The sequence below is a fragment of the Channa argus genome, chromosome 13 (genome assembly GCF_033026475.1).
Source record: "Channa argus isolate prfri chromosome 13, Channa argus male v1.0, whole genome shotgun sequence".
NCBI classification, from domain to species: domain Eukaryota; kingdom Metazoa; phylum Chordata; class Actinopteri; order Anabantiformes; family Channidae; genus Channa; species Channa argus.
Window position 1 is genome coordinate 9,267,535 of NC_090209.1, and position 22,047 is coordinate 9,289,581.

Genomic DNA, 22,047 nt, shown 5'->3' on the forward strand with positions numbered 1-22,047 from the left:
TGCTCACGATCAACTCATATGACATTGTCCTATGAAACAGTGCAGTACCTTATTTGCAAAACTGTCAAGTAGGAAGACAGCTGGATCTTTATGAAGAGATATACTGAGTCTGTCACTTATCATTGTCAAGCCGGGGGGAGTGGTTATATTAAAGACATTCCACCTGTCTTGGCTACATTTAGGCTAGGTGCATGGTGTGGTTTTCTGACCAAAAAACTTCCTATTCTGTCTTAGTTGAATTCTTCTTCTTTAAAATACAATCTTCAGTCGTGATGTAATATTTTTACAGCACTTGCTAACAGACCGTCCGATTCTCTGGCCATGACTGTAGCAAACACCTGGCCTAACACAGAAAGCTGGATACAAGGAAATCTCACTTTCACTCTGGCTGCATTCTTCAACATATTGCTTGGATTTAGATCGGCTCTAAGAATGTCATGTAAAGGGCAGGGTTACACAGAACACAAACAGCAGTCCATGACGCAGCCAGTGTGAAAACCCACAGATAATACCCTGAATACCTGAGCGTGGAAGCAATGTAAACTTTTGAAGCAGCAAGTCAATCGCAGCCCATTGAAGGTATTTGGACAGCATCTATGTTGAAAAACACCCAAACGAGGCACAAGAACCAGCAGAAGAATGACAGAGAAGATGTTGTGAATCGCAAAAACATATTGTTTATGAGACTCCAAAATACTACCCACAGAAATGTCTGTGCAAATATTAGTTGTCATACTTGTGATGAGTAAGACGTATGCGAGCAGCAGCTCTTCATCTGTATTTAGCTATTGACTCAGTCTCCACCTTGTCAGCGATCCATACAAACACACACACACACACACACACACACTTGGCAGAAAACTCGTGGCAGCCTTTCAAACAGCTCTCCACAGGTACTATGCTACAAATTGCCTTCGATTCAGCTGCTGCGTCAGCTGGTTTTGACAGCTGCGAGGCGGATAATTGGTTCAACTGTGAAGAAATAAAGAATGAACAAGCCGCCGTACCTTGGCCTCGTGGACCCGCCAAATGTGCTGCTTTAGTGTTGATCACACTTTTCAAGATAAAAGAAGGATGGAAAGAACACTTTAAGATTCGCTTGCTTGAAGTAAAAAAAACATACCATAAAGTGTGCCTCGAGAGTTCTCACAACCCAGGAACATTTTACAGCAGATTGTGGTTTGGTGTGACTTCACCGAAGAGTGCTTTCATATCTATGACTTATGAATGTGTTGTGAATTACAAGAATGTGTGTGAACATGACAACATAGTGTATTCTCAGGGAGACTGTGTGCAGTTTTCTCAATACGTAAAAACTACCAACGAATCCTGTGAGTTTTTCTGAGGGAAGCCACTAAAAATCAGTGAGCATCAGTCGGCCTAGTTCTTGAGGTGCATTGCTAGTCAGACCCCCGTTGGGGGCTTTTTGGTCCCACGGGTGAGAGACCACTCTCATCTCGAGTGAAATGAGATGAGACCTTTTAACACAAAACAATTTCTAACCTATTATCAGACACATTGTCAATTAGAAGAAGCTAGTGGAGAGTGAGAATAGAGTGAGAACTGTAAGATAAAACAGATTTGTTTACAGATTAAAAATGTTTGGTCAGAGGTTTTTTGCTTTCTCTTCCTCTCACGCAAGTGCAGGACTGCCAATTTCTTTGTCCTGGTAAACATCTTCTCCTTTGATTTTGTTATGGTAAATTAGAGTAAGATTTAACAATTTAAATTTGATATTGTTTTCTTGAAACAAACAGACATAATTAGCAAGAGAATACCAGTATTTCAATTCTCTGTTACAAAGACTTCAGTCTAAATGAAAAGGTTTTGATATACAGTACCAAGTAGATTCAGTTGTCCACAGACCACAGGGTCAGTGGTTCGATCCCCGGTTACGGCTGTATGACGAAGTGTCTCTGGGCAAGACACTTAACCCACAACTGCACATTCCCCTCTCCAGCTGTGCCCTGCCGGTCCAAGCCCGGTAGAAATATGGGGAGGGTTGTGTCAGGAAGGGAATCCGGAGTAAAAACTGTGCCAAATCAACATGCAGACAATGACCCTGAACTCATGGGATGAGCGGAAAAGAACAAAAAATAAATAAAATAAAATAAAATGTATATGTAATACCCAAACTAGAACCAGTGAAGGCGTCATTAAGGCTCAACAGTTCAGACTAGTTACACGCATGGAGACGTTTGTCGCTCAAATTCCTGTTTGTGGGTCACAGAGGTACATACAGTAGAATAACAATGAGGCTTTCTAGCTGGAGTGATCTTAATGTGAGGGTTCTTCGTTAAAATTAATACAAAGGTACATAAAATTAGTAACAGATGACTGTTACTAATATTATGTACTGTGAAATATTATTACGAAATATCAAACGCCCATTAAAATTTTAAATAAATTTGAGGTCAGTGGAAAGTTATGTTGGGAATTTAAACGTAATATGGTCACACTAAGCTGCACCATCCAACCCCCCTTGGTGCGGCCTTTACTAGTAACATCATCAGATAGAGTTACCAGTGCTCATTGAAATCATCATTACTTTCTCATGGGAGAACCAGCCACATCAAAGGACGCAAACCTAATTTTAATCGGTCTAAATAGGTCTGGTCGAGGAAACCAGAGTTCAGCAGTGCCTGGCTTCTTTCCAGCAGACGGTGGCCAGGCTAAGATGAAAGGAGGGACAGCCCATTACAAAGGGGGCAGTCTGCTGTTGGCTTTGAGTGCAGGATGCAAATTGTCTTCAGCCACTGCTAGAAATTTATGGGTTGGTCTGAATGCAAATCATCCCTGCGTAGACATTAATCTAGCAGGGGTATTTCATTAGAAGGGGCTTAGCTGGAGAGAGGAGTTCATGTGCTCATAAATTTGGTTTGGCACACTGATTGTTCAGCAGATCGCTGAGTGAATGAGCGTACGTCGCCAGCCACAAGATACAGCTTTCTTCATCATGCTATTATTTTGTGCCGAGGGGTCCCACAGCACATGCTAAAGATGTGACACAGGCTTGAGGTGAACTATTTATGAACTTTCCACGATGCAGGTTACAACTGGGGGACTTGAGAGCAGCCGAGGTTTTCTTAGGAGGCAAAACACAGTAAAAAAGCAGAGATAAAACCGCTATAACAAGTAAAGAATCCAATATAAATCCCCCAGTGACTTCAGACAGATAGTTCCGTGAAGGCCAATATCGATAACCTAAAAAACCTAACCTCTGTCAAAATGTATTGTCACTGTAGAGAGTTCAGAGCCAATAAAAGGCAGTCAGGACAAGCCGCTACAACCTGGGGGTTAAGGAGGGGTTAAGAGTTGTAAGTTGTAGACTGGAGGAGCCCAGGATCGAACTATAGACAGTACGTTTACTGAACACGACCTCAAAACAGCAGAAAAGGTACATAAAAAAACAACAACTGTAAAATACATGATCAGATTCCTGTTTGTAATACATTGAAATACACATTTCCTTACATTCATCTTCCGTCAAAAACTCTCATTTTCATAATCCTCCAGCTGCTTTGAGTTGTCAGACATATTCAAATGCAGGTTGTGAGCTTCAAAGCAATTACAGTTAGGTTGCAGCTGAATATGTGCAATGAATGTAAACCACTTTATGAACTCCTTTATGAAATATAGATATACTGTATGCATTGCCTGCAGAAAATCTAAACATATCTTTTTATGCTCACAGTCTTTAAGCACACTGTAAGCAAGTGTTGATCTCGCACACATCCTGGCCAGGATCAGACCCAGAATCAACAATTCAGAGGCTTTGTTGCATCATCAACATTGAAACATTCATATGAGCTCCAGCAGAGCATTAACAGGCAGAGCGTTCGAGTTAGCAATGATATGTCACATAATTCATAAATATTTGATTACACAAGAAAACTTTCGCCTCTTCTGACTGGGATTAATCCAGAATTCGAATAAAAATCTCATCCTGCACAAACACTGCCTCCACAGGCATCATACTCAAATTTAGATACAACACATGTGTTTTCCATTTTAGGATATACATTTAATGCACATTTATTACATTTCTGAAAATTTTAAAACAAGACTGCAGAAACATGCAGACACATCAGATGTTTGTCACCTGCAGCTGAAGATGTTATCTCAATCACGTCAGCGGCCCAAAAATTGTTTACGCTCCGTTGGCTATCAGGGCTGTGAACAAAGGTGGAATGCTAAATGTTGATGCTGATGTATCCACCCGCACGGAGATAATAAATGTAAGCACTCCCAACAGAAACCATTCTACTCCCAACCCCAGAGGACAGGTTCAGATCACGAGCCAAACCGATTGAACCGCCAGCCTCTAACGCATTATGAGAGAAAAACATTTCTCACAACAACGCGCTCAAGTTTTATTCAATTATTTATTTGTGACTTTTTGAAACACTTTACACTCACTTACATTCACTGATCAGGCAGAGGAGGGGTTTCTCCTAAAAAATCTGCTAAAACATTTAAAACCCGCCTCAGCTTAACTGCTTATGAAAAGCTATTTATCACTACTGTGTGCCGGACAAATATGCAACTCGATCTTGCATAACTTGTCATTTAACTCCAAAGTGAGCACGAGGGATGCAGGTAACAGCAGACTGCTGGTAAAAACAAACACCATTAAGGGAGGAAAGTGCATATGGTAAGCATAAATACTGTTGGACTAAAGGGCTGACAAGGCATGAACAGCAGAAACCAGATATGTGAGTGATTGTTAATCCTTGAGTGCTACATCAGTCATCTCTTTATGTGGACTTTAGCTTAAACTAAAGGGCCTGTGAAAGCAGGAGTGTGAAAGCCGAGGAATTTCTAGCACTAGCATGCATCTGTCAAGGTGCATGGATGAAGAGAAACAAAATGAACAGACAAAACCTCAAGCAATACTCACAGATTATTAAACAACTTCATGTTATAAAGTTGTTAAATGATCCACGAGTTATGTTGGAGGTCTTTACAGTTTGCTTTAGATTTACACAAATCAATAGGCCAATAGAATACAGATTGTTCCCACTAAGCCGATTCTGCTGGTTGAGCAGAATAACCCAGGCGGACGTTCGACATCAAGGTCAGAGCACGTTCAGTGGATTTTTAAATTACCGTGCAGCAATCGCACATCCTGAGAACATATAAGGAACAATGCTACCCCAGAGCCTGTCCTGCAGAATTCACAAAGATATCTGTTGACTTGGCACCACAGGTCACACTGCCAGTTGTGCATCCCATTTCCTGCTCTCTTGCACTTTATTTCTAAAACAGGGTAGAGAGGGAAAAAAGCACAATCCTTTCATTCGCGGCCAACCCAGAGAACGCAGCAAGAAATCTAAGATTTTATTCAGCAGAAAAAGTTCTTCGTTTCTTGTTTTTGAGCAGGATTTGCCCGTTTTTCACAGTGTGCATTTTTCTTTTCTTCTTTTTTCTCCTTCATTTCTTCCTAACCCAGGGCCAACTGAGAACAGACAGCACAGCTCACAACTAGCCCTACACAGTATGAACAAACAGCACACACTGTATTCTAGATGATATCTAATACAAATACTGTAAGTCATACTCTTCCTGGAAGCTTGCATTTGCTGACTGATTTGAAATGGGAAGCAGATACAGTATGTGAAGTGTGTTTAGATCCCTATTGCGAGTAAAAGGCAATAGAAAAAGAAATTCCCTATTAAGTGCATGAAAACATGCAGCCACTGACTGGTGATGGATTTCAATTCACAACACCAAATAAGCAAATTATTTAAAAAGCAAAAGAACTTCCATAAAGCTTCAGTGAGGGCTGACAATAAGCACAGTGTGACCTTAAAGATGACTGGGTCATTTCTAATGGCTACATTTCACAACAAGAGTCAACAATGTCAAACATATCACTGCACTTGAATTACAGTCGCGTCCTCCGTTCTGTGTGGACTCATACAGAGGTGGGGATCACATGATCTGTTCCAACACTAACTTTAATCTTTCAAAAGACATTTGATTCAAATGACAAGAGGGAATGATGCCAAAGAAATGTTCCTTGTGACACTGGAAGCCGGATGTGGCTTGTGTCCACTACTACGCATAACATTCATATACCAAGTGGGTCTGGTTAAACAACTTATAGCATCTGCTATTTGCACATATTGTTGACATTCAGGCATGCGATCTCTGACAGCAGGCATCAATCTTCAAATACGTGAGGCCACAATTCCCTTATAGCAAAAAAGCTGACTGTCCTAAACAGGTAAGGTGTGAGCGAGTGACATGAGCTATTTGTTTTGACGACAGAGGGTAATGAAAGTGCTACGAAACAAAAGAAAGGTCTCCCTTATTTATTAGGCTGCATTTTGACTCTAACTTGGAGTCCCGTGCTCTGGGTAGTGACCTAAAAAAAACAATGAAACAGAACAGCCGAAATTAGGTTTCTCTGGTCAGCGGTACAGGGGGAGATCTTGTGCTGAAGCTGCATGCATGAGCACATGGGCATACATTTAGGTCACCGAGATAACCACCAGTCTCTAGAAAAGTGTTTTCCTTTTAGTTTTCAGAGCTCTTTTTGGAAGTATGCAAAGGAAGGCAGATTCGGGAATAACTCGCAACCTGGGAATTCCAGGAGTCCCTCAGGAAAATGACGAGTAAAGCTACGAAGCAATAACATCTGGGCTGCTCTGGCTGTCAGTAGCCACTGCACCTCTGACTTTAGTAGGTGGCAAAAAATGCAAAAGACTAGACGGTTTTATTTCCAAGTACACACCATTACAAACCCATTTCCTCTACACTAAAATGACCTTTACGGGTCTTAGAATTAGTGTTGCCTAAGGCCACTGCATTCTTTAAATTGGTCACAGCACTTATTGTAAATTAAATATAAAATTCTGTATCCTCCATAAACTACATTCTGCATTATTATTGGCTGTCATGTTTCGTCAGGTTCAGTGGGGTAATCACATGCTCCTCAGTAACCTCTGGGCCAGACTACAATAGCTGGACTGAAATACTGTTCAGATGATGGTGATGCCAGATGCCCAATACTCCATAGTTTCCAATTAAGATAGTGAAAGGGATGTACTGTAAAGGTCAGTGTTACAGTATGTCCTAATGACATGTCTGGAGTCTGGTTTTCTTAGCCAGCAAAGACACACAGTCATTGAGTCATCAGTATTGATTTGCTGCCGCTGATCTTCATGAAACCAACACACCCCCAGAGACAGAGGTCAAGCACGGCCACATGATGCTGAATGGCAAAAGCCATGTTAAATGTTTGCTGCTGAGGCGTTTGACACGATCAGAGGACTGTGAACCTAAAGACAGCGCTGGTGTAAAGAGGCTAATCCTTCACACTATCAAGGTCTGAACAACAATACTGATATAAGGCTCTGCTATATGCCTGGCCTACCCGCTCTGCTGAGCCAGGGGCTTAACCCAGTGCCAGCAGATGGAGCCAGCCTGAGAACATACCTGCATAATGACTGTCTTTCAAGTATGCGCTCTTTTTTTCCCCAGAGGTTGTAGTTAAAGAATTCTATATATCATGGATTAATGTGCTCATCCATGCACATAAAATCCTCTTTTAAGGCTACTAAGGCCCACTTTAGACTTCAATGTGCTCAAGTAAAAAAAAAAAACAACAACTTGCAAATATACAACTGACAAAAAGATGACAACGCAGAAATCAGCAGAGGATATTTAAAAGTCCACATTTCACAAGATTTGTTCCTTGCGCAATTGGACGGTTGGACGGTTTAGTCCCAGTGTTTTCTTTACAGCAGATCTCAATCTGATATTGATCTGCTGGATACACACACTGACAGTTCCACACTCTCAGAGGCTACGTGAAAACGAAACGACTGGACTTCAAATTAATCTCTTGGGAAACCTGCTGGGCTGTCTTCCTCGGCTACTACGCCGGGAGCTTTGGTCTGCAAACCGCCAGCTCGGTGCTGCCTAACAATTCCAGTTTCCTGTGGTTTTACCGACCCAGGAAACATCAGTAAAAGCAAAAACCGTCTGACGCTAAAGTAATCTAGTGGTAATTGCGGATCACTGTGTGGCAGCGTTGGACCTGAACTACTTGGTATCAAGTACATTTTCAACTTTGCTAAAGACTCATGAAGGAAATGTACATAAACAGAGACCGGCTGACTTTAATTCAACTAAATCAGACGTTATATCTTACTTTTCTTGTGTGCTGTGCTCATTTATGGCTCCCAGTGTGACCAGGCTGTTGCTCCCCTGCAGCAGCCTGCAGGTTGCCAGGTGCCGCTGGTACCGCTCTTTGAGACAGGCGTTCTCCGTGCATAAGTCGGACACTTGCTGCTCCAGCTCCCCTATCCGTCCCCTTTGCCTCTCCAGCAACTCCTGCTGGGTCTCAATGATCTTGTTGAGCTCCTTCAAATATTCCGCAGCCCTGGTAGGGTTTTCGGTGGGGCTCTCCATATCGCTCCGGCTGCTTTTTTGTTGTTGTTGTTGGATGTGATGGATAAGTGTAGTCCGGCTCGGTCTAACAGTTCACCGGGTTGTGCCTTTTACGCCTCGCCATTATTTTGAGTCGCTCTGGGTGTTAATTCAGAGGAAATGCTCCGGGTACAGGCTGTACGAAACTACAAGCTGTTTCTCACGTATCAGTCTTAAAATGTCAGCAGGCGTCAACATATCAGTCAAGCAGATGTGACAGGCTGCATCGTGAGTATCGCAGCTGCTTCCCTGTGAAGTCTGCTTGTTCCCCCTGTTTGCGGCACCGTATGACATTTTCTGCTCGGTACCTTCAGCTCCATGCTGCTCCCGTGACTTTTCGTAAACAGACACTGGCTGTCATGTAGGCGGGGTTTTCCATTTTTATGAATCTGCAGGTCGCCCTAAGCGCAATAACGGCTTTGCAGCTGCTGCACAGGAAGAAGGCACATTCGTATGGAGTTAGTAGTGTTTTCCACATTTTCCCAAATCCGGTCAGAATATCCTCATTTTCGGTGCAGCGTGGTGCCCACAGTCACGCATCGTCTGGTCTCATGCAGTCACATGACAAACATTAAAAATTGTGGTAACAACTTTGTTGCACTGTGTTGCGCGTGTGTTTTCACGCTGGATCCCAGACACAGAGCGATGCTGCCTCTCGCCTGCAGAGCTGTTTACTGTGCTGTGTGTGTACTGCCATTTCACCAGCAGGCTGCACCCCCCCACCCCCAGCGAAAGGATCATGATAGATAGATCTGAATCAGGAATTACTGTGCAGCAGCACATCTGTATGTGTGGCAGGACGCTGCAGCGTCGTACAGGCTGTGTCCCAAGTGGGTGTGTTGGAGCAATTTGCAGCACTGCTCCCTGATGTGAAGATGAGGATGCTGGAGCTTAACTTTCCTGGATGACCATCTCATTTCCATCTGCCCTGCCTCCAGAAGGTTTTAAAGCGTTCCCTTAAAACTGAGTTCGTTTTGACAACATGTAATAAAGCAAATGTAGGATTTGTATGGGATTTTAAAAGAGGAACTAAAATAGTGGAAAGTTATTAAGCTACATCTGAAAAAGGAGCAAGAACACCAAGCTGCCCTTTAAGAAGATCTCCTGCAAGAAGTGTTAATACGAATTTCTCTTATAACAAATTGTTTTGATCACTGTTTCACAGCTAAATTCAGATTGTGTTCCCCCATTACAGTCCAGATGGAGGGAATGAATTGGACTGATGTGTCTCTTCTCTGCTGGATCTTTCACACAGCAGAACTGCCACATTCAACGAGCATGTGTTAGGAAAAAGGGAGTAAAGAATAAAACTTTAATGTCCTCAACGAGCGGTTTGCTTTGCAGACAGCAGTCAGGAGGCAAATCCTCAGCTGCATTTGTCACAGCACATATGAGATCAGGTTTGATATGCACATAGTCACACAGCACTTGGCCTTCAGTGAGCAGCTCTGCTGGTCCTCAACTGATTATGTTTGAAGAAAAACAGACAAAGGGGATTAAAAAAAAAATAAATCACATCACTTCTAAACCTGAGTCTGACATTGTCATATTTCCTAGGCCACAATGACACTATCACACAATGCAGTTCCATCAGTCACAGTAGCTTTTGGGGCTCTGAAAATGCTGGAAGTCATGATTCCTAAATGAGGAATGCAAGCACCCACAGGATATTAACCACTTCAGAAACACGTGGCTTGTTGTTATTGTGCTCTTGGGCTCTTTTCCTTTCTTTCTTTGGCTGACCAGTCGTATGCTGGTGCCAGCGCGGGTGCCATCCAGAAAGATTTACTTTGTGAAATCGCTCGTATATTTTCACTGAGGCAATCCCACTCGGAAGCACTCTTAGTTAAGCTCTATAAAACATTTGCCAGCCGTGATGGAAGGAGGGCTCCAATCATTTAACCAGCAGAGTGGAAACTTTTTTTTCTTTCTCAGATTGCTAAGAACGTCTCTGCTGAGTCTAACAAGCATCTCATATAGACGTGCATTTGTGTGATGGATTTAAACCGTCACATGTGAGAGAACACTATAAGCAACAAAGTAATTTACTCCATTTTGTGATATTCATATAATACATAATTAAAGTCATAAATACCACAACCAAATTGGTTTGGGAGTTTCCTCACTAATGAAAGCTGAATGTGGAGGGGCCTTGATTAGGGTTGCATTGACCTGTCATTTTTTTAAATGAACATTGCAACATAAACTTGAGCACATTCCTTTTTTCAAATTTCCATAACTAATGAAAAATATTGAATTTCCTGTATGCAATTACAGCTACAACACAAATGGAACTCTGATTTCTCTCACAGGGGACACTGCTTTCCAGGCAGAGCGTCTTACACCATCGTGAAGATCCTGCACGAGCAGCCTCACCATTCTTGTCAGGTCTCGTTCAGTGGCCACCTCATTGATCCCTTCCACTGACAGCACAGTTAGCCATCTGGAACAGTGGCAGTTTCCCTTCACCCAGGATGCAGCATGATGACACTCAGCTCGACAGGCTGACAGGTGGAGTTTATGCAACCGGCGTCCCTTAATGGAGAGAAAAAATTGAGTGTCATTTCAGTTTAACTCGCATGACCACCATAATGAGTTATAGATACACTGTACACTCACATTTAAAACCCTCAGGCCACTGACATCTGTTGGGAGTCATTTAAAAACAGTCATTTCTGCTTTTAAATTTCATCACATTTTAACTGCAGCGGGCAGCAAATCCAAACATGTGTGTTGCTGCTGTGTCTACAATTCATTTGGTGATTCCTTACACAACCATTTAACATGTTTTCTTCTCCTACTGTCAGCATCTTCAGGAAAGCTGCGAGCCCTTGTTGTGGCCGTAGCCTGAGCTACACAGCTGGCTGTCCTAAGCTTTCTCATAAACACCTCTCAGGCATGAGTTGCGGTTTTGTCTGCTTAACTCGCCCTCTGAGAAATAAGCAGCAAGAGGGAAATAACGCAAAGGTTGTAGCCGGTGCTGTGTATGTCCCACACAGGATTATTTTTCCAGCAGTGCATGTTTGCAGGTTTTATGTGTCTGTGGAATAGAATTTCCACAGAACCATGTGTTTAGCCTTAAGTACAGAGGTGGGAAGTAATAAAGTACAAATACTTTGTTACTGTACTTAAGTAGAAAGTTTAGGTATGTGTACTTTTAGTATTTATTTATATGTAAATGTATTTGATTTCAGAGTTATCCAATGTTATTCCCTTTTTTGCATCAATACATAGTTGTTGTCCGCTTGCAGGAAGAGGCGATAGTGGTTTGGAGTTACTGTATGTGCAGCTTGGAATCTCAGCACTCTAACATTACCATAGCTCTCCTCACTACATACAAGTGGCTTTTTGCATGTTTGCTCATAAACCTTTAAAGCATTTGGTCTTAGCCACAGACAGCCATTCACAGACAGGCCTGTTGTCAGTGTGTTTTTCAGAGGTGGCAAAATAACTCACATTCTTTACTGGAGTAGAAGCACATACTTGTGTAAAATGTACCAGGTACTGAAATATAAAGTATAGAAGTGAAAAAGTACCAAGAAACTACTACCAGCCGTTTCTTTGCAAAGCTAACTAGACCTCATATCATATTGATTGATTGATTCAAAGATTATCAACCATACAGTATAACTGTCAATAGTATTTTTTTAAGCATTAGCTCAAATTTGGCTCAAGTGAAAATCGGTTTTGTCTACACAACCACCACCCAACCTACGAAAGTTCAAGTCTAGCTTTAATCAAGTGAATTTTAAGCTTTTATCGATTTTAAAACTTTTTTTTTATGCCAAATTCCAGATAGAATACACATTTTTTTAAGAATTTATGACCTTATTTAAAAAAATGTGTTTGTTCCTATGAATGTTGTTGCGAGCTGCTGCAGCAAAACTTTTACAAGCCCCACTGGTCACCTACGTCTTGGAGGTTGTGCAGCAGTTGCTGACATTAAAGTAGCTGCGGAGACGAATGAGTTAGGTGACTGAGACCCACCACAGCAGTGCGGAGCAGTGGCACAGCCAAGAGATATTTGATTGGTGGTTGCAGACCTTTACATGTCCGCAGGGAGCAAGACAGCAAGGCTCCCTAACCTCTACCATAAGATTGTGGGTGACTGTGCTGACTTGTAGACTCACGGGGAATTCAGCTAGTGCTAATACACAGAAGCCTCTATATTCACACAAAATGCTTTCTTACTTCCTGTGCTCTATCACTGGGTTTTCTTAAGTAATCTTGTTAAAACACTTTCAGTGTTATGTTTTGGCTGAAATACAACACGTTGAATGTAAAAAGTAGAAGCTTTAATTAGCAAAGGCAAGAACTTATTCAAACAACAAAACAATCTTGCATCAGTGATATGTGCTGAAAGCTGTTCAGATATGATAAGGCATGACTATGAATCTTAAACACAAAAACACTGTCATTTAATTTCTCAACACACAGACACACACACACACACTACAGTAAAACAGAATTTCACCATGTAACAAAAATACAATTCCTTGTCAAATTGTCTTCCTTAATTGCAAAAATATTTAAAAGAAAGTCACATCGTTATATCACAGAAGTTCAATGGTGCTACAATAATCTCATTCAGAATATGTGGGCAGGTAAAACAAACAAGGAAACAGAGTCTGAGGTGAGCCCAGGTCAGATTAATACAGTGAGAAAAACTGAATGATTCACATTCCTTGACTGTTTCACATTAATAAAATACAGGATAGCTGCATGTATTATGGCTCCAAAGAGAAACAACAACAAAGAAACAAAATATTAATGTTGAACAACCTGGAAAGTTAAAATGCCCAAACCAGAACACCACCGAACTCTTTCAGGTTAGGATTATGCACATTGGAGGGTTTATCACCGATGAGGACGGATTCAGTGGACAAAACTTTCACAAACGTTTTGGAGTTGAGGTTTTCTTTCAGTCGTACAAGAATGTGGTTCATCCTGAGTTGCCAAGTTTCACATGTCAAACATGATAAGTAGCACGCTAGTAAATGTCAAAACAAACAGAAAGCAGCTTTTTTTTGTAAGCACAAACAAGTGATTTGGTTTATATGCACTCTTCATAAAAACAAAAACAAACAAAAAAAACCTTGTCAGTCAATAACAGGAGTGGTTTTCTAAAAAATTGGTTTCCATCACAAACCACAAAAGAAAAAGAGTCAGATAGTCACACAGACAGTAAATAGCCCTCTTATCACTGCACAGCCCTTAAATTATCTGCTCTTCTGAAATTTTTTTTAGGCTTCTGAAGACCAAGTGACTGAGTTTGCAGTCACATCCCACAGAATTCATCCTGAGGGACAGAGGCACATTCACTCTCCATTAATGACCTGTGATGCTCTGCTTTTGAAGAATAGAGATGAGACAGGGCTTTATCAGGACTTGTAGTCTGGAGAATAGAGACGCGCCCTGGGGCTGCTGTTTGGGTCAGTCCTTGGTATTGTGCGATTGAAGGAATTTGCTACAAGAGAATCTAGTCCTGAAAGAGTAAATAAGCACAGAGTAAATAAAAACTAGACTGTCTAATCTGTATGAATTTCCTAAACATGCTGTTTTAGTCAGAGAACCGGATATAAACTATGATAACATGGCGGTTTAAGGTAGATTGGAGACTGATGAAATGCTTTTTATTTTACATTCAAAGGATTTTAATTGACAATGCACTGTCAATAAAATGTACTGTACCAAGAAGGAAGGGAAAAAAAAAAAAAAAATCTACTGACTGCCATGGAATACTACTACTGCTACTACTACTACTACAAATCAAATTACATGATCATCTAGTGTGGAAATATACAGCAGTGTTACAGATTTTCTGGGGCACCAGCAGAGTCACCAGCAGACATATTTCCTGTAATTTTTTAGTTTTTTACAATTACCCAGCCATTCTGTGTAATTACTATTTTAACATTTCTAATGAATGCTTAGTGACAATATACAGTTGACTGGCAGCACAGATTGGGGGTGAAACAAACTTTGCCTTAAAAAAAAAAAAAAAAAAAAAAAAAAGGACAGAATGTTTGTTAGCGATTTTCTGAATAAAGCATCAGCGGCAGTGTTCTACCTGAGACAGGTGGTGGTGTCCTCTGGATAAAGGCAGGGTGACAAGTTTGTTCCTTTGGAGAGAACGCTGTGTGGAGGACTGAAGGAATAAAAATAAATGCATAACATTGTTAGTGTTTGGAGAGCTCAGTAACAAAATACTCCGAAAGTCTTCATAGCTTGGACAGTTAATTGTGACCACTGTTCATTATTTTTAATTTTAAGATTATGTGGACAAACCATTAAAAATACAAAAACACAGGGATTCCCACAGAAATGTATGACCCACCAATGATGAAGATAGCTGTACCGGCCAGCAGAGCAAACAGGGTGAAGAACATCATCTGGTAGGAGTTTATGAAACTGTGCAGCGAGTGCACCCCCTCCATGTTGACCACTGAAGGAGGAGCTGCTGGAACAACAGTGAAAGATAACAGGCTGTAAAAAACCTTTCCTTGCTGAGAACATAGGACATACTGACATAACAGCTATTGCATGGCACAGAGAGATAATGATGCTTGTTTCAGGGGTGGTGAAATCTAAATGTAAAGACAGATCCTGAAATGCTGCATGGTCACTATTCTTAATTTATTTATTTATTTTTTACATAGGACAGAAATGCTGATTTATAAATAATAAAAACTAAACACATAACATTAACACGACTACTATTTAAATGACTTAAGATTGGTGGAAATTGAAGCAACACAACCTAATGTGCAGATGACAACTTCATCTTTATTAACAAAATATACAACCTTGCTTGGTACCACTGTGATCAGCTACGTGAATTAAAGTGACTGGGATGACAAGTCTCTGGCCGGAGGAATGGCTGCTTATGGAAATGGAAGCAGAAATTGCTGCGTTAGGGTCTGTGGCACTAACGGTGTACTTTGAGAAGCTGGGAAAGCCATTGTTTATCTCCTTCTCTTGGATAGTAATGATGGGAGAAGTGGACATCACCTAAAGCCATGGAAAAGTGTGGCACACATGTAAAAAAGGAGGTTTACTGAAGCCACTATCATTTTATGCAGCCATCAAACATTTTATTAAGGGTTCAAAAAAAAAAACAATACTCCGTCTGACCTCCATGTTGGACAGGGCTGCAGCCGGGCCATAGACTGTGAGCTCAGTTGATGGACGCAGGTTTGAAAGAAGCAGCTCATTCTGGTCAGAGTAGAGACCCGGTTCTATGGGCAGCCTGGCACTGACTTGTTCCCCAGAGAAGGTACTCTCCTTCAGGCCTGCCTTCACCAGCAGGTTGGTCAAAGACATGCTGAGCACACGAGTCTGCTGGTCAGTCAATGGCCGCAGGGTCAAGGAACATGCGTAGAGGCCTGGGGCAAGAATGGACAGAGGCAAAAAAAAAACAAAACAAAAAACAAATCACGCTTTAAGAAAAATTACTGATGTGTGAAATCCCTTGTGGCAGTTGGGCAAAAAGAAAACTCATAAAGGCCATATACAGGGTATTGCCAATGAGTTCTAACCTCTAATCTTGTTGTAAAGGAGGATTTCATAATCATATGCTCACATCAGGACCTTAGTGAGATACAGCTGAGTGGTTACTACTTTCTACAAACACAGTGGATCCCCTCAGAGATAAAAACAACAACTGGGGAGAAGTCCCAAACCTCAAACACAATTAGACTAGTGCTTTTCAGCAAGAGGGAGTGTCCACAGTTCAATACATCATTTGGACACCTTTTATAGTCCCAGTTAAATTCATTCCATGGGTAATGCAGGTATTGATTATACACTTGCAAACGGTTTTCCTCTTACCCATGCGGAGCATACACAGACAAAGCACTGAGGTAAGGGTTAAAGTAATTTTGTTTTAGAAAATTGGATACTTCTCTGAAGACAGAAACTGATGTGAATGTCACAGTATGACCTGCTAGGAGAAAATTAGGTCTTCTCAATCTACCCAACAAAAAGGTAAATTAGGTAACACTAGGCACTAAATGAATGCTACAGTACAACAATTCAGGACTAAATAAGGCCTATTGTACCTCATATGACAATAATTATATTAGATTAGGCATAAGAGAGACAGAACTTACTGCTTTTCTGATCGTAAATGTTATTTTTGATGTGAATTCTGATCAGCCTTACCAATGCTGGAGTCAAAGCTTGTGTGTGTTTTGAAGACATCTGGTGCAGGGAAGTCAATAGCATCACTGCTAAAACTGAGATGACAGCTGACCGAGGTTTCTGGCTGCAGCTGAGAAATTGCTTCAGTCTGGGCAGAGGAACATGTTCCTGCACAGCACAACACACTGGCATCAAATAAAACCTTTATGCTCCATTACCTTAAAGACAACTCAGATCATTATTAACGCCTCACTTTTATTTATGTCAATCATTCCATCAGTCATAAAAACTAAATTTCAAACAATTTGGAAATTCAGTTTGATTATAGAGATACTATGCTCATACCAGCCAATTAAATACCATAACATTTCAGCCAGCAAATTGGTGTCTTAACACAAAAACTGAAAACGGGGAAATAGTTACCCTGACATAAGGTAACAAAATGTCAAAAGCTAACGGTCTGCTGGCTCCTGCTTTATATTTACCCTACACATGACTAGTATCAAGCTGGTCTTCCATTTTTGAGCAAGGATGTAAATAAGAATTGTTCCCAAAATGGTGTATTATACTTAAATGACTGTGCAATTAGAATTGAGTAACTTCAATACCAATGAGGTTGGTTCCCCTCTCTCTTGTTGTGAGTAGGACCTTTGTTTCCTTGCCATTCCTGACAGGTGTAGCCTGTGCCATAGCTGCCGTTCTTGTAGCAGTTTCCACTACTACCTACAGAACCATACAGAGACAGAAAACAGTGATTTAAATCCTAAGAAGACTCAGGTGTGGGCTTGTATATTGTAATTTGGCTATACCAACCAGAATTAATCGTTTATATAAATCATATCAGGCTTTCAGTGAAACAAACAAATTAAAATACAGCTCAGTGTCAAGTGGTACCTCTATCAATGACTCTGCTCAAAGTGACAAACATGTGCAATTAGTTAATTTCATTACCGTTTAAAATATATAACACCCAGCACCAAATCTCATCAACTCTCACTCTAATAGGAAATATACTACATTATGGGAAATATTCAGCTTATGAGCAGGAAGTAGCATGTCTGGAGTATGCTGACACACTGAGGAAGAACCAAACTATCATTTCATCACCGTGTATGAGAAACAATGTGTTTACAGTGTGGTGTACTGGCAGAAATGAAAAGTTTACACCTGCTCTACTACTGTAACATCAAAAAGTGTGAGTGAAGCTGAGACAGTAGCTGAAAGCTATAGATAACATACCTCTCTGTAGGTTTTCAAAACACCAGGCACTTCGTAATACACAGTAACTGTCCCAGAGTCTCTGGCTACAGCTGCACCACTTTTTGGGTCCACTTGAAGAATGCCATTAGCTGAAGAGCTCCAAGTACCCTGAGCACCTGCAGAGCAAGCAAGATAGTGTCCAGCTTTAAACTATATGTTCATTAAACTGCTTATCATGTGAAACTCACGGGGCTCTCCCCAAAGAAGAGATAAAATGAGATGTAGTATACATCTACTTTAACCTAATCGGGCAATGGGGGGATTGTCTATCCTTCCTTTAATTTAGGGTTTGATTGCTAAAGTTTATACATTATACAATAGTTCTGTTCCTTCAAAAAACATGTAGATCTCACCGTCTGGGCTGGTTAACTGGGCAGCGAAGCAAACCACATCTCCAATCACTAGTCTGTGAGCCTCGTGTGGGTAAATAGCATGCTCGACAGGGATTGGAACGTAGTCCGCCACACCCATGTTTTCACTATCCCATACTGCGAGAAGGGTGAGGCCTACATTGATGGTCCTCACTGTCAGTGTGTGGTTACCAGGCCCAACGCCCACTTGCACTAGGTCATCTCTGTAGGACGTAACAAAAGTACAGGTCTTATGTTATGGAATTACTATTTATCAATATAACTAGCCATCACTTATCAAGTAGTAAGTGTGACAACCAAACATACCATTATAGCTTAAACTTCTTAACCAACACATTAACCACTGTACTGTTTTGCATTACTGTGTAAATGCACTGAATTTATTTATTTTTTGCAACTTCAAAAGACAACATGCAGTTAAAAAGAAATTAGCTAGAGTGGAAAATAAGTTATTTAAGGCAAGTTAAGCACAAACCTCACAAAATAGACTACGAATGACAAAAAGTGATTTATTACCTGCGCATAATTTGTAGACACTCAACAAATGACACCAAAAAAATATTGTGTAAACAGCTGCAAGTGTGTCATTTTAGTGAATATGATGAGATTCATCAATATAAATGAGCAATCAGAAGGTACTGTAACTAAGGAAACAAACAAAACAAAAATAACTACACTTTGCCCCAATATAAACGTCTCACTCAGCTGCGAACCCCATTTCTAGGTCCGTTCATCACTTTGTGTCTTGCTAGTCTACTCCTTTCATCTTTGATCACCTCTCATCCCCTCCAGCTTACCAGTCATTTTAATAAGCTACTTTACAATTATAAATACCATTCTGTCTGTGTGTTACTGTAGAACACCATAATCTGAAAGTATAGAGAAATGCTATTAAACCTGTCAAAAATTAATGAATATCAAGACATGACCTAAACATTTGTTCTGAACAAATAGGATCAAAGTGCTCCTTCCACAGAAACCGGTAAAATCCAATTATTTTTAGACTAAATAGAATTTAATCACAGGCCAGCACTCTTAATCTCAAGACAATTTGCCTTTTAGTACTCTGATTTTGATATCTTTCCTCTTAAATTGTCTGTCAGCACCTGGAGAACAAGGTAACGGAATCAATTTATTGTGTAGACAGATGAAATCCCTCATTGGGAGTGCAGCAATGCTCAGTGCCCGACACTCCTATTAATTTAGCACACTCAGGTGGAAACAACTCTACCTGAAAATTAGGTTGAAGAATCAGCAGAGTAAATGAGTGTGTGGCTACAGCTCAGTTGGTAGGGCAGTCTTCCACAGACCACAAGATTAATGGTTAGACTCGCGTCCCTCTTGTATATGTGTCACAGTGAGCAAAACCCTGAACCTTAAGTTGCTAGTGACCGGGTCAGATGAGCACCTCATCAGTGTGGCAAAAACATAAAGTGCTTTGGATAAAACCACTACATAAGCAGAGCATTTACCAAGTTGGTGTGGAGCTGCCACATTACTTTTTACACTTCTAACTGTACTGTACAGATATCAATGCATGAATCCTTATTTGAATTGAAGCACTACCTACCTTGCATATAAAATACACCATGTGAAACAGCTACAAATCAAAGCCTAAAAGTCACTATTGTGTCAAGAATCTGCATTTGCCATTTTTTGCACTGTAGAGAAAAATAACTGATTAAGGTAAGGAGAGTAGATTGTGGGTCAAAAACTTGTCAGACTATAAAAGGAATTTAAAATTGAAGTAATCATTAGGATGTGTAAGGCTTATTGAGGTAGCATCAAAGGATCCCTAAAAAAAAAAAAAAAAAAGTACTCTCTTTTTAGATATAGCCCGTAACAGTAGCATAATACCTTTTCATCCAAGAGGTACTCCCCCTCTGCTGCCTGTCTAGATGGCATGTTTCACTCACTAGCCATACAGTTTATGAATTTATGACTTGAATAAATGACGGTAAAACCTTTTAAACATTTTGAGAAGTATAAAAAAAATAACCACACAAACACAAAAAAAGGACACTATATTGTGAGGTTACTAACCTGTTCGTAGTAAATGTAAGATGAGAACTGGAGCTGTGTAGTGACTCTCCAGTGCTGGCATGAAACTGGACAGAGAAAGTAAGTACTATGCCCAGGGGGAAGGCTTTTGTGCTCTCTCCGGTGTGCGTGTGGAGCACTGGACTGGTACTGAAGCGCACATAGGACACAGGTGCCACCTAAGAAATAAAGGCAGGAATCAATGTCACACTCGGTCACTGCAGAAACAATTTTAACTGTAATTTCAAGGGTCAGCCCAACTGTTAACAATGTATTATTTTTTTGTTCAACTACATTATACATCACGATTAGGTGTTTAAGTAATTTAAACTCAATATTTTAAAAGTTGAGACAGCCAGCTGTCTGACATACACAGCTCATTTATTACCTATTGACAGGAGGGCAGAAGGTCACCATCACTGTCACCCAGAGGACACTGCATTTAGGATCAAATCAATCTGAAACAACTTTTATGTGGCAGTTCTCAAACTAACCTTCACGGCAAGGATGAGCGTTTGATTGATACCAAAGGTCTCTTGCGAGGTGACTAGCAGAGAGGACACACCAGTGAGAGAGCCAGAGAAGAGAAAGCCCTTATCATCCACTTGAGCAATGACAACTTGGTCAGGGCAATCCAGCATCCGGTAAGAGAGTGAACCTACACCATCCCTTTTAGACAAAGAAAAACACTGACATCAAGTTTCACCGAGTTGTTTATGCATTGCTGTCATTTCTAGTTCTTAGAAAAGACAAGTGCAGGCACTTGTAACTCACCTGTTAGTCTGGAGTTTGAGTGCTGAGTTTGGAGCCATAAGTAACTCTTCGGTCTCTACTTCAGGATTAAGCATGTGCAGCTTGTCATAAACCTTGATCAAAGCAAAATGTTGAAAACTCTAATTATTAAAGGACTTTAATCAGTCTTTGCTATTGTGGCACTATTGACATGTCGTAGTATAATGAAGTTTGAAGCTGGATAGGTTCAACTCTAATCTGCAGTCTTATCACTTTCAGTTAACAAGTTCAGATATTTCTGAGTTCAGTAACTCTAGTGCTCTGTTGCCTTAAATGTCAAATTTCTCAATTACTAGAAGTGGCAGGGTGACATGGTCACAATAAGCAAGGTAGACCATTAAGAAGAAGCCTTTAGAAAATAAATGCAGATACAGTAGAGTATAATAGTGGTGATGAGGACACAAAGATACAATGTTTGCAGCAGTGCTTTTTTTCCAAGTGAATCCCACTGCAGAAGTAGTAGCCACAGTGATGTACCTGAATCTGGAGCTCATCATGGAGTTCTTGCACGTTGCCCAGTAGCTGCCCAGCCTCAGGGTGAGTAACTCTGAGTACCACCTTTAGCCCTGTCCGTCCTCTAGTTGTTCCAGTCACCCTCATACCAAAGTTGTGCTGTGACTGGAGCTCCACATTTGCCTGAAGGAGAGAGGCACCATTATGGCAAAACAGCAACAAGAGAAAGATTGGCAAGGAAGTACAGACTATTTTTTTTCTTCCTTTTCTTCAAATCATACCACGAAGTAAAGACAGTATATCTTAAGTCAGATAGGACAAAGGGATTGAAGGGATACGAAATTCCAAAAGCAGAAGTGACTCTGTGGCAGAAAGGGCATGTGCTGCAAGAGCAAAAACTGCAGGGTACCTCACTGTGTCTTGACTGGACATCTAGGATGTCTCTCTTTGTGGTGGACCAGTGGAAGGTGAGACCAGGTAGAGCATTGCCAAAAGAAAAGGGTGTCTGACTATTGGTCAGACCCATTACATATACAGGCATCTGGAAAAG

The 22,047-nt window shown here is 40.8% G+C and overlaps 2 protein-coding genes across 5 annotated transcripts in view; both read right to left on the reverse strand.

Moving 5' to 3' along the window:
- LOC137140081 (IQ motif and SEC7 domain-containing protein 1-like) overlaps positions 1 to 9,088 on the reverse strand; it is a 78,027-nt gene extending 68,939 nt beyond the window's left edge. For 2 of the 3 annotated variants that reach the window (XM_067528174.1, XM_067528173.1), the window contains exon 1: positions 8,162 to 9,079. In XM_067528174.1, coding sequence (XP_067384275.1) covers positions 8,162 to 8,421 — 260 coding nt within the window. In that variant the 5' untranslated portion in view covers positions 8,422 to 9,079. Of the gene's footprint in view, positions 1 to 8,161 lie in introns of all 3 variants that reach the window. The other variant, XM_067528181.1, reaches the window with a different exon arrangement.
- Positions 9,089 to 12,717: 3,629 nt separating this feature from the next.
- nup210 (nucleoporin 210) overlaps positions 12,718 to 22,047 on the reverse strand; it is a 28,718-nt gene continuing 19,388 nt past the window's right edge. Inside the window, exons 27-40 of one of the 2 annotated variants that reach the window (XM_067527378.1) lie at positions 21,907 to 22,038; positions 21,522 to 21,680; positions 21,027 to 21,118; positions 20,747 to 20,921; positions 20,256 to 20,431; positions 18,195 to 18,415; positions 17,821 to 17,957; positions 17,190 to 17,304; positions 16,603 to 16,749; positions 15,574 to 15,824; positions 15,246 to 15,450; positions 14,777 to 14,896; positions 14,510 to 14,587; positions 12,718 to 13,924 (exon numbers count right to left, since the gene is read on the reverse strand). In XM_067527378.1, the coding sequence (XP_067383479.1) occupies positions 13,821 to 13,924; positions 14,510 to 14,587; positions 14,777 to 14,896; positions 15,246 to 15,450; positions 15,574 to 15,824; positions 16,603 to 16,749; positions 17,190 to 17,304; positions 17,821 to 17,957; positions 18,195 to 18,415; positions 20,256 to 20,431; positions 20,747 to 20,921; positions 21,027 to 21,118; positions 21,522 to 21,680; positions 21,907 to 22,038 (2,112 nt within the window). In that variant the 3' untranslated portion in view covers positions 12,718 to 13,820. Of the gene's footprint in view, positions 13,925 to 14,509; positions 14,588 to 14,776; positions 14,900 to 15,245; positions 15,451 to 15,573; positions 15,825 to 16,602; positions 16,750 to 17,189; positions 17,305 to 17,820; positions 17,958 to 18,194; positions 18,416 to 20,255; positions 20,432 to 20,746; positions 20,922 to 21,026; positions 21,119 to 21,521; positions 21,681 to 21,906; positions 22,039 to 22,047 lie in introns of both variants that reach the window. The other variant, XM_067527376.1, reaches the window with a different exon arrangement.